Source organism: Gavialis gangeticus, unplaced genomic scaffold (assembly GCF_001723915.1).
Source record: "Gavialis gangeticus isolate Ggan-Ray unplaced genomic scaffold, GavGan_comp1, whole genome shotgun sequence".
Taxonomy (NCBI): Eukaryota; Metazoa; Chordata; order Crocodylia; family Gavialidae; genus Gavialis; species Gavialis gangeticus.
This window is the reverse complement of record NW_017728996.1, coordinates 16,711,799-16,724,741: the sequence shown is the minus strand read 5'-3', so window position 1 is coordinate 16,724,741 and position 12,943 is coordinate 16,711,799. Positions and strand designations below refer to the sequence as shown.

The window sequence follows — 12,943 nt, the reverse complement described above, 5'->3', positions numbered from 1 at the left end:
TTTGGGCTGCGTTAATGAAAGCATTGTACACAAGACAACAGAAGTTATAGTACCATTCTGCCATACCCTAGCTAGGCTTCAGCTGGAGTAATGGAGTGCAGTCTTGGGCACCACATTTTAAAGAGGATATAGAGAAACTGCAGAGTCCAGATGTAAACAGCAAAGGAAAGGGGTGGGGAGATAAGTCCCTTTGCAGGAGGGAAAAGGGGCAAGTGGGAGCTATTGGCAACCTGCCTCCAATCCAATCCCTGCCTTCAGGCACCGAGTGCGAACTTGGCCCTCTGCCTACATCTGCCAATAAAAAATTAAGAAATTGATTTCCTTTTGTTTGCCTGACAGGACAAGACTCTTTTTATGAGACAGTAAATACAATCTATCTCTGAGCACAGCCAGATTTTTAATTGTATTTGTTGTGCTTTCACTTATTGTGTTTTATGAGTTTCAGTTCCCATGCTTGATGGTACAGGGCTCACTCCTGGGGGATGAGTCAGTGTTTGATTTCAGCTCCAGCAAAAGGTTGAAATTATTATTATTTTTGAAGCCTTTTTGAGGGGGAAGCTGCAGGTTGGTGCTGTTTTGCTCTGTGATTTATATATGTGTGTATATACTCCCGCCTTATAATGACCCCCCTAGGATGGGAAGAAAAGTTCATTAAAAGAGGATGTTTGCTATACTTGGGTTAATCAATTTGCTACATCATAATAATGAAGAAATCGGTTCCTGCTGTTGGGAATTGTTAAAAGCCAGGGTTTGTTATTAAAAGGGTTTGTTATAATTACTGGTAGGTTGTCGTGTGTGTGTGTGTGTGTGTGTGTGTGTGTGTGTGTGTGTGTGAATTTCAGCCCACACACGCACACGTGTGACAACAAACCCTGTTTATAACAGACCCCAGTTTTTAATGATCCCTATGGCAGGAATCAATGTCTTCATTATTATGATGGAGCAAATTGACTATATATACAAGGCTGGAAAGGTCTGTCTGGGGAACACTCATCTGCTGGTGAGATGACCCTTTGATGCAAAGGATTTAATTTGAAGTCTCCTGATCTAAAGAAGCTCCAGTCAAAGTTTGAGGTCAAAGCTAGAAGCCAGAGAAATTTAAAAAGGTGGATTATATTTTATATATGTATTATCATATATAAAAGTGTGTGTGTGTGTGTGTGTAAAAATATATAAAACCAGGTCTGTTTCCGAATGTGGTATGTATTTTGTGGTGACCCAATTTGTAGACAGAGTTCCTCCCCCCACCCGCCATTATGGGTCATATACAATCCTTAATTAAATAAGTTAATTATGTGGCTCTTTGTATTATACAATGGAATTTGGATGGCACAATTAGTTTTTTTATGCTGATTATCAGATCAAAAATCCCATTCCAAAGGTCAGTTCCCTCTGGTGTGGGTGTGTATGCCCTGAAATGTGGGATGTACTCTTTCATAGCTCTTAGACCTAATCAGGGCCTGTGCTTTCTGCTGCTGTTTCTTATTTCTAGTGTGGATGGGGGAAAACCTTCTGGAACCATGTTTGGGAATCATATCCATTTTGCTGCCCCATCCAGACTACAAACTACAGGTACAGCAAATGAAGCCAGAGAATTATATGCCGTCACTGATAGCCCAGGGATTTCAGAGAATCACCAAAGACATCTGGAGGGCCAGCTGCCATTGAAAGGAATGAGAAATGGGTGCCCTTGTTCTCTTGCTGGCTTTGAACATCTCGGTTATTGTGTAGATAGGCACTTAGGTTCACCAGAAGGAGACTCATAAAGCTCAGACGAGAAGATAAACACACTGTGGGTTCCCCCCCCCCCATCCTCTTCAGATATGGGAAAAACTATTTTCTGAAGGCCATTTGACTGCCAGTAAAAATATTACAGCTTGGGCGAGCTCCAATCATGAGCAGGCCTATTAAAGAACCGGCCTGACCTGCCGAGGATGCTCGGTAGAGGTTATTCTCTCTAACAAGAGGGTGTTTTTGATTTTCTGCACCTGTCTGCTTGGAGAATTCATTGTTATGGAGATTCATGAAGTGACCATTATCCTATCGTCTTTAATCTGTGGTTATGTGTACGTTCTGCCAGAAAATATACCTCTTCACTGCCTTAAATGATTGACCATTAGGATGTGGTCATGAAAAAAGGGGCTCCTTTAGCTATTTATTATTTACTTTATTTTTATAACAAATTACCTATATAACAGTGTAAATTTGCCAGGCACTTCGCAGACATAGACAGAGAGGTGCACTGTGTGCCATAGAGTTTCCAAACACACACAAACAGGGGTAACCACAGGAGACTGCAACAAAGAAAAGCTGATAGGATATTTTCTCAGGGACAGCAGTTTCAGGGGAACTTGAAGACAGGAGAAGGATCTGCTTTGCAGCTGAAAAGAGGGATGGGTTACAGATGTGAAGGCAGAATCAGAGCAGGAGGGGAATCTGAGTAATTCTGGGGAAGAACTGGAAGGAGCATTGATGAAAAAAGGATTGGGGAAGGGGGCAAGATGATGCAGGAATTTCTAGTGCTTGGTGGTGGGGCATGAATGGGAGCAGAGAATGAAAAAGATAGAAAGGAGAGTCACTCCTTCTTCTAGAGAGTCCTTTGGATGGAGGACTCTCCATTTTGATCAAAGCTACATGGCCCTGTGCTACACAACAGTGGAGACGGGAGGTTTTAGGAGTGAAAGAAAACCACAAGAGCCAGTGTCACTGGTTGGTATGGAGTGATATGTTGGTTAGCAGATGTCTAAGCATAAGGCAGGGAGCTAGAAATGTAAGAAAAGCATAAAATAACAACTAAATGAGGAAGACACTTGGCTGGGTTGGCTCAGTCAGGGATGATCCTGCCTTGACCAGGGGGCTGGATTAGATGACTTCAGGGGATCCTTTCCAGTCCTACCTTCCTATCATCCTAAGGATGGAGGCAACTTGAACATTTGCTTGTGAGCGTTGCGCTTAATCTGATGATGTCTTGGTCTTGAGTGCATGGGGAAGGAAGTAGCTGGGTGCTATCTGATAACTGTGCCTCCTGGTCTCCAGCTGTGCATTTTCCAGGGATCATAAGTGCTTCCAGAATTAATCTCTGTTTTGACCATTATTATGTATTCTTGGCATTGGACATGTGGGGACCAAGCATGGTATGTTGTATATTTGGTTTTGGCAAAAGATGGTTGTGTCCTCAGAGGCAGACTGATGTATATTATCTGCAAGGAGCCTGTGATCATAACCATCCTGTGGATTCATCCTTTGTAATTCCTGCTTTTCCTGTAGGTGATGCTTATTCTGAGTTTGGCATCAGAGCTTTTGAGGTTAAGTAAATTCTACCAGTGCAGGATTATCCACTTGTCTCACTGCACTGAGATAAACCAAAATGCACTGGTAGCATCATTTCATTGTAAGATATGTCATGTGCTTTCACTGTTGTCTGTAAGAGGATACACTCAATTTCCACTGATCTCTTCAAATTGATCCCAAAGCACTGTACAAATGCTCCTAACTGACGAGACAAACTGCTGGCATTTAGGGATCATTTTCTGCATTACTAAATTGGGGCCGTCTCTAGAACTGAATTCTGCATCCTTCTTTTTCCTGGCCAGGGTGTTTCTTTAGGCTCCCTAACATCATCCTGGAAAGTCTGTCCCTTTGTGTGAGTCTTTAGCAGCTATCGGTTCAAATCCTGGGTGAGAGTAATTTTAGTGGAGTGTCATTAGAAGGGGTGGGGACGTTCCCATTACCTTCAAGATGGGAACGATTGGGAGTCAGTGACTTAGAGGCCAAAGGCCCTGTATCTGTTGAACTAGCCAGAGCCCAGGTGCCATCGACATGCTCCTCTAGGTTTCAGCAAGTAGCATTTCTTGCTCTCCCAGGGGCTAATGGGACACAGGTGGGGAACACCTGCAGCTGCCTGTGACCTCTGTTGAAGTTGTAGCTTCTCAGCATATTTCAGAAAGCAAGGCCTACATTTATAGCAATGTTTATCAAGGCTGTGCTATGGCGGGGGCATCCCAAGGGTCTTTTAGTTGAGGTACGCACTTTTACGTCTTTCTGGCAATGCTCCTTCAGGCAGAGAAGAGGCTTTTAATGATGGCTCAGCCACCAAAAGGCCTAGCAGTTATGTTGCTAGTAAAGTCCTTTTGCTGGTATAGCATATTTTCCTCGACAAATCAGAATACTTTGTATTGATCAACACAGTTTCTGACAGGTATAATAACATCTACTATAAGTGGGTTTTACTGGTATTCTTGTATTTAAAAAAATAGGTACAACCAAAATAGTAACATTTAAATATGGTCTAATCATGATGACTGTTAACCACTTTTTTTGCTCACTTCCACCATGTCCCTACAACCACACCACGTCCCTCTTTTAGGACATCAGGAACTGAGCTGATGCTAAAAGGTTCAGGAGAACATCCATGCAAACATAGCCCTGTGAAGTTGCTTCCCATAGCTTACGTTGTTGTCTCTTCAGGCTGACTGAAACAATGGCCAGTTTAACAGGGTAAAGCAAGAATGGGTGGGGGGAACCGGCTGCTGGGAGAGATGGTGGCAGCCTGCTTTGTGGGGCGGGGAAGGGGTGAGCTGTGTGTGGAATCCACAAAGGATGAAAACCCAGAGCTCAGGAGCTAGCAGCAATGGGATGGGGACTCAGTGAGCCTTGCTCTTCCATGCAAGATCAGATTGATTTGGAGTCGGGAAGGATTTTTTTCTTCTAGGTCAGACTTCCAAGGACTGTGGGGGGTTTTGCCTTCTTCTGTAGAGTGGGAGCAGAGTCCTCTTTCTAGGATCCTTTGAATCTACATTAGCCAATTACTTCTGTTGTTGCAGCGGCAGGGCATTGTCGGTGTCTTCATCTCCCCTGCTCTTACCTCTGGCATGTTGCAGGGGGTCGAAGCATATCCTTTTTCCTGCCTTGCCTTGTGTGTGAGAGTTTGAACCAGTGATTCCTTGGATGAAAGGTTGCCAGCCAATGCAGGGGTCTGGACTTGACAGCATGGGAGTCCTCTTCCAGTTCTCTCCTGTCTTGAAGATAAGGGGAATATAGACAAATTCCAAGGAAGCATCTATGACCAACCAGGTAGATCAGCATGATATCCATCTTGTAAGGGAAGTGGTCGAAGCCCCAGGGCTAGAGACATTTAAATAGAAGCAACAGCTCTCCAGAGGACAGTTTTGAGGTCATGGAGATCTGTGGCTCTCACCCATCGCTAGTGCCTGCAGTGCTTGCCAGCCTCTTCTCCGTGTCTGAATTCTCAGCATCCAGTGGGAAGGTTACCCCCAGAGCGCACCCTTCCTGTTGCTTGCAGTCACATGCCAGTTGTGCACAGGTCCACGACAAGTGCGCACATACGTGCACGCCCACACGCAGACGCTCATAGTTGCACACTTTCTGTTTGTCCTTTGAATGCCTTTTAGTTTCGACGCAAACTGAAAACACCTGATTGCTGCTTGTGTTCAGTTATACTCCCAACAGAAGCATGTGGCACAGAAGCTGAATTCTTCTGTTTCCTCTAATGTCACAGGAGCTGAGAATTATCTGGGCTCTGAAAATAACTACAAAAAAAAAGAAAAAAAAGGCACGAACCTGCCAAAAGAGACTCACAATATAGGGAGAGACTTTTCCTTGCGACTAAAACACCTGTCACGGCTGCCAGGAATCTGTTAATTACACAATAATTTTATTATGTCCCGCTCGAAAGAACAAACAATACTTGAAGTCTGCAAAATGAGCGAGCTTTAGACTAGATTAATGCAGTCAGAATGTCTGAGCAGAGCCCGTATTCTCTGGATCCGCTCAGAAGCTCCAGGAGAGTAAAATGACTTGAAGACTCTCTTCTTTGTTACTAGCACCACATAATAAAGTAATTGTGCAATTAGAAATAGATTAGTGACAGGAGAGAGACATTTTCTATGTGGCGCAGGTAAAAGGCAGGATAACTTGAATGGGTTTAAAGCCTGAATGCAGCAGCTCTGCTCATCTTGGGTTGACCTACTGTTAGCCTCTGGCAGCTTCCAGAAAAGAAAAGAGAAGTGTCTCCAGCTGGCTGGGATTTTTCTTCCCCCAGTGTCTGAATAAATTGCTGTGTGTTTGATTAGGGATCTGAGGAGTGCATCCTCACAGAGGCTTGCAATGAAATGCTGTCTTTCCTAAGCTCTTCAGGGTCCCCCATTCGTACAGGAGAGGTAGCCAGAGCTTGGGATTTTAGGCCTACGGACGAGGGTGTAGGTGTGGAGGGTCATGTCGGTGGGATTAATAGGGGGAGATACATTCATAATGAACCCTGAAGTTTCATTAAGGTGTCTGGCTTGAGGACATTCCCGCATTGAAAACTGTAAAAAAAAATAGCCCCCTAAAATCAGAGTATAAATGAGGCTTGTAAAATACCTGGTGGTTTGAAAAGCAGGACATGGCTTTCAGGTCAGCTTCAGGGCATCAGTGAGCATCTGGGAAATGGCACGCGTCTGTGTGGAGTTGGACATTGTGTTCCCGGCTGTATGTGTCTGTTATGCATGGTTGCAGGGGTGTGAACACATGGGGTTTAGTGGGTAGCCTTTGCAAGAGGGCAGGGATATATGTATGGGTGTTTGGGATATGGGAATTACAAGGAGAGAGGGTATAGAGGTTTAGGATGTTAAAGGTGGCTGTGGAGCTGGGGGTTTGGATATCTTGGGAGAAGAGAGGGGGTGTTTTTCATAGAATTGTCATCTGAGTAGACTGTGGCAACGGGGCACACACCACTTCAGTTCCCACTGAGCAACAAGAGTCAGCGCTTGCTTGGGGGACGTTGTGGCGAGAGGACTTGGGCCTCTCCATTAGGCCTGCCACCTTTCCCTGTGTCTGGATGGTGGGATCAATAAAGCATCCCTGTGAGTGAGCAACAAGTTGGGGAATGGGAATACAAAAGTACTTGAAAAGAAAACAGGCAAATTAGAGATCAGGAGGGAATTGCTGGGCTTGACACAGCTCAGTGCAGACCTTGCTTCTGCCTCCTTCTAGAGCTTGCCTAAGGTCCTCCACGACTGGCCTTGGGGAGCCATCAGGTTTATGTCAGTGCAGGTGTGGTTGGACCAGAAGAGGGTGGAGTTGAGAGATTAAGCAAGTGGGAGAGATTGTCTGAGCATAAATTAGAAACCTAGGAAGCACCAGGCCAATATTGTAGTATTTGACCAGGAACTGGACTATCTCATACTACCCCTGAGAGCAGGGCTGGGGTCTGTGCTGTAGCTGTTCTGGAAGCAGAGGGCATCAGTCTCGAAGATTATCAGATGGGTGCTGCTGAACTTGATGGATCCCTCTGCTTCACGTGTTATCTGGGAGAGCAGATCACTCAGGATCAGAGAGCTTCCCTGCATAATTAACCCTATGCAGGAAGTTGGACATAAAGTTTTCCCAGTTGATGGAGCTAACCCCATGTTTTCCCAGTTGATGGAGCTAACCCCAATGAACCATGCATTGCAATTAATAGGGGGATCCAAGTCTCTCGTTTCTCCATTGTTATACCTGATGATTTTTTGTGTGATGCTTTTAGGTCCGGTGGCAGTGATCAGCGGTGAGGAGGACTCTGCCAGCCCTCTCCATCATATCAACCATGGCATCACCACGCCATCATCGTTGGATGCTGGCCCAGACACGGTGGTGATCGGCATGACCCGTATTCCTGTCATTGAGAACCCCCAGTACTTCCGACAAGGCCACAACTGCCACAAACCAGACACATGTAAGTGCCTGATCCAGTCGGATCCTTCTGGCGATGGGACGATGAGAATGAGGGTGGGGAAAGAGTCAGGGAAGGAGGAAAGACAAGGAGGAAGTTAAAGAGGAGGAAGAATGGTTGGTGAGGAGAATGGGTCTTGTATGGTTCAGAAACCAAACTGAATCTCAGGTCTCAAGCATCACAGCATACATATAGGAGACTTCCCACCCTCACCCTCCACCCCACCTTCACCCTCCTGTCACCACCCACCAATCACCTTCCCCACATGAGGCAGCAGCACCTGAAAATGGTGTCTACAGATGTCTGCACTGGCCACGCTACTAGGGCAGTAGCAAGAGCAACTTGGGAGCACGAGGCATTAGAGAGACCAGCTGCCTCCCTGGGTCCCCTTCTGACATCAAGAGATTTTCTCACCTTGTAGCCAGGGCTGCCTCCTTAGACCTCCAGCTGTCCAAAGGGCAGGGGCAGAAGGCTTCGCAGACAGGGCAGATGCATGGAAAACTTCTGGAGAAAGAGGGCAACAGATCCAGATCTCTATTACTTTTATACAGGGGCTGTCGAAAAGCACAAAATCTCCCCATGCCTATGTACACTGTGAACTCAGTCTATTCAAATAACCAGTATCATCCTCACCCGCTCCTGAAGTTCCTTCCCTACTGAGCAGGAGTCCTCATAAACTAATAATAAAATCAGAGCTATTAAAAGGACTCTTTCTTGGGAATATGGGTCAGCGCTTTCCATGGCTGCTCCTGGGGTCACTCCTGCCCCAAGCATGGAGTCCTTACTCAGTCAATAGAGGAGGAACCATCCCGTCTCTGCTTTTTCACCCTTTTCTAATCTCCGGAAACAAACTGTACCACGTGGAAGGTTCAGATCATCTCCCCTCCCATTATTTTTCATCTTTTCTGCATGTCTTCGTTCCAGCCAGGGCTGGATCTGACAAAAGGTTGCAAGAAAAGTTATTGTCGCTGCTTTTCTGGCTGCTCAAAGGTGGGAAATATGTTTCTGGAGAGTCGCCTCCTGTCAGATTTCCAGATCTTGATGCATAAGCCGAGGAAATCTGACTCCACATCTGAACTTTGAGGTGCTTGTAGGCAGCACATATCTGAGCCTACAGCAATGCACCCAGCGTGGAGTGTTAGGCAGGATGTTGATTCTTTATGGCCACTTCTCTTACAGTCAGGCGAAGGTGAGCAGTACCCTTCCTCTCATGCAGAGAGGTCTCTCTGACTAGTCCTATTGCTTACCTTCACAGGAGCTCATAGAGGAAAATCAGGAGCTGGGCCTCCAATCCAAAGCTGCTGATCATTGCACTTCAATCACCAGAGCAATGGGGTGTATCCAATTACCGTGCCTGACTTTCGCTTTGATTTTTTTTCTTTTATTGTATGTATTGTGGTCTGTTTGTCTAGAGAGGGGGGGAGTTGATTAGACAGAAGGAGCCAAGGAACCTGGAAGTAGTATGGTGTTTCTGTGCCGTGTTTGTGTGTTCTCTGTTTCTTAAAGCACCTCAACTTGAAGCTATTTGCAGACTGTTGGCTTGTTTTCTCTCTTTCTCTTGTCTCTCTATTGTGCAAAGTGACCGTGTGGTTTTGTGAGCATCATTCTAGTAGGGGCGGTAGCAGCTCAAAGGATTGTGTTTTTTCTCTGAGTTATGCCCTCTGAGTCTTGTCAAATTTTAGCAGGGTTGCAGGCGAAGTAGATCGCAGCAGGATTTGGCGAAAATGTTTCACGGATTCAGTACAATTAAAACCTGAAAAGTTCAGCATGCAGCAATACCACTTAGGGCTGTAAGCTGTATGCGTTTCTCCCATGGAACAGGCCACATGGGGAGAGTTTAACGTTGTAAATACACATGCTCATGGAAAATCACTTGCTTCTAGACTTGCTTGCCAAGACTCAGCCTAGGGCCAGTAGTGTGGAAGACAGGACTCCAGTCTTTACATGCGTCTTCAGGTGCTAACCATGGTCAAGTCTTGGCAGGCTAAAAGCTCTTTAATGATTTTCCAGAAGCTTTTGGAATTACCTGTCCCTAAATCTGTGAATGCTATGAGACCAAAGACAGGGTTGTTTTTTGGTGTTTCTTTATATTTTAAGACCCTGTCTTTTAGATCTTCCCCAGCAAACCTCCCGGCCACTTCAGTGGTTCTGTTGTCTGCGGAGGAGGGATAAATCCCTGGATATTTTTGCACCTCACCTTTGAAATCGCCAGACTTTTTGGAGCCCTGTTGTAGATTCCCTTTTGTTTTGTATTTTCCCCACATGGCTCTAACCAACCTGAATTTGGTCTGGTGTGTCTGCCCTGGGATGGTTTTGCTGTTCTCATTCGTTTAACCATTTACAGAGCTTGTTTTCTCCTCTCAAGAACTTGGACACAACTGTATTTTTCCACCCCTACCACAGAAGGAGAGATGACCAGGAGGAGAGAGACAGAAGTCCACTGGTACCCAGCAGAGTCTCTTTAGGAAAAGCATTGGTTTAGTGCTTGGGCGTATCAGTGGCAAGTAGGCACTTTCCTTTTGATCAGTCCCATCCATTAAATCCATGGCCTGGGAGCAAGTCTGTGCAGTCTGTCATTAGCAAAGGCATTAGCTCCAAGTAAACCCTGCAGCCCAGCTTCTGTCCTGTGCAGACTGGTTTTGCTAATGCACCATGCCTGCATTCATGTGGCTTCTCCTCCTCTTTAGCTTTACTTTCTTCTTACCCCATCAGCATCACCAGTTGGCTGGCCATACTGCTGGGTGGTGCCTGGGCTGAGGACATGCCGATACCCATTACCGAACTACAATGAGGAGAAAGAACTCTATATGCTTAATGTAGTATTAATAGTACATTGGCGTGATATAGATTTCTGTCACCCTCTATACTAACAAACATCGCTTATCACACGGGAATGACGGATGTTTATTCCCAGCCACTTAGTTCTGCATAATGGAATTGGAGATGAAATATGGAAAACAGCTCGCTGCCTGCTGAGCTGTGGCCCCTCTCGCTGCTGCTGTACAATGCTGTCCTGTGGGTTCTCCTCTAGCAGGCCCATTAGTTAATGCTGTCTGCAAGGAGACAGAGATATTTGTTACTGACTATGGATACACTGTCCTTTCCCTGCTAATAGGATGAAGGATGTGGGACCTGGCGCTCTCACCTATGACTTTCTGGGAGCGTTGGCTTCAGGGGGGTTTCTTTTTCATTTCCTGGCTGCTGCTCCCAGAATGAAGGGAACAGGAGGGATGCGTGTGGGTCTTAATCACTCTTCTGTTCATTGGTAGCAGGGGCTGTATCGCACTGTCCCCACACTGTGAAGGGCTGACTCTTCTGGACTTCTTACTCTGCCCCTTCCCTCCTTTCTGGCCCCCCTAATCCTGCAAGCTTCAAGTGCACATTGCAATGGTTGCACTAGGGTTTGGAATGACTTGTTCAGATAAACCAAAGTTTTACGTAAGTGATTTTCACGCCAAGACAGAAGATTTAACCAGGGGTCAGGTCTTAGATGGGGTGTAGCCTGGGCATACTGAGCTCAGATTTGATTGCAATAAAGCCCTTCTCCCCCACACCTTCCCCGCCCCAGGTTGCTGAAGTGGGACTGGGTGGATGTATTTTTTTACTAAATGTTCAGGGCACAGGAAGAGTGGCAGGTTCTGATGAATCTGTGCTCCATTGCCATCTAGTAATAATACACTTCAGACAAGATGTGTGTCTAACTCGGTTTGGGCCAGGGCACTGTAAAGAAAAGAAATCATCAGATGGAAGAAAGAAAAGAACTCAGCAGTGGATCAGATGGATCCATCCCATGAGCAACGCTTGTCACAAAGTAAAACATGACTCATGCTACCCTCAAACATTTCCTGAAAAGGACTATCAGTTCTTGTGGGCAGGAAATGACATTTTGCTACAATTAACCACACAATCAATACAAAGCAATGGATGTTTGCCTGGGACAAATTGTACATGGTTGCAAATGTGTTGATGGGAGAGGTCAGATGTCACTATTTTGACCAGAAATAGATGCACTCGGTGATAACAATGGAGGTTTTCCATGCTACCTCCCATTTGCCCATTCTCATTGGATTCGGTGGGATCTGTTTTGCCATCTACATTTAGGATTCCTGATGATGAAAAACGGGCAATTAGGAGGAGCTGCAGATTTCCAAGATCAAAAATTTGAGAAGTCGTATGGAAAGCTTTTGAGGCTCACGTTGCTCTGTGTAGTCATAAATAACCAAGTGGACCCTGCAGGTATTAAGGGAACTTCTTGATCTTTAGGCTCTGTACAAATACTATAGCAAATTCTGCAGTTGTACCTGTTTAGCCAGAACAAATACCTTGGGAAACATTTCTCTAGAGAAATTTTAGTTGTTTTGAAACTCTTCCAGAGCAGCAGTAAAGAGAGGGAGTCTCAACATGAGAAATAGTGTCCTTGAAAGGATTTAATTTTTGTTGAAACTCCATCAAGAGAATGTATGTGAAGCAATGGTTAGTTGGGGGGAGTTTGCTAACTCTGAATGGGAGGCTTCTTCCACAGTAAAAACAATGGCACTGGAGACATTTGACGACTGCTTTGTTGTGTGCTTCTGCTACTTCTGACTGGCAATGACTGGCACTTGGCTTATTTTCCACTGTTAGGCCTGGTACAGCCTTAGCACCGTGATGCAGTTGCCACATGGGCAGAGCAGACGTCCTTCCATAGAGTTCTAATGAGAGCTTTTTTATGACCTTATTTATTACAGGCTGCCCTGACATAATTACATATTCAAAGTTAGTAATTACACATATTCATGCTAATTAAGTAATTAGATATAATTATGCTAACTGTAAATACATGGTAATCTGCTAAAAAGAAGTACTTCAAAAAAACCAAGACAAATCACACAATAAAGGCACCATCAGCAGCCTTTTATACACATCACTGTCTTTTAAGAGGGACAGCATGGATGGTCCTTTCAGAAATCATACTTATTAGGAACATAGGAAATCTGTTTGTTTGTTCATCAGCTGCTTTTGATTCATTTTAGACAGAGGAAGTTGACAAAGGGTATTGGTAGTGATAAGAAAACTGAGTTTAAAAAATTTTTTTTTTGCTATTTTGTGTCTCTAGTTTTTTTAAACAAACACCATTTAATTTCTGCTTTCACCCAGGGATGTTTCCATGTTCTGCAAGATGCAAAAGTTAGGTGGTAAATGTTTCAACTTGAAATTTTTGCATGTTTTTGTAAAAGTAAATCTTCTGATACT

At 44.9% G+C, this 12,943-nt stretch overlaps 1 protein-coding gene across 4 annotated transcripts in view; it reads left to right on the top strand.

Annotated features, from left to right (window-relative positions):
• NTRK3 (neurotrophic receptor tyrosine kinase 3) overlaps positions 1 to 12,943 on the top strand; it is a 306,856-nt gene that overhangs the window by 156,835 nt on the left and 137,078 nt on the right. For all 4 annotated transcript variants that reach the window (XM_019504056.1, XM_019504055.1, XM_019504059.1 and 1 more), the window contains one exon: positions 7,526 to 7,714. In XM_019504056.1, coding sequence (XP_019359601.1) covers positions 7,526 to 7,714 — 189 coding nt within the window. The remainder of the gene's footprint in view (positions 1 to 7,525; positions 7,715 to 12,943) is intronic.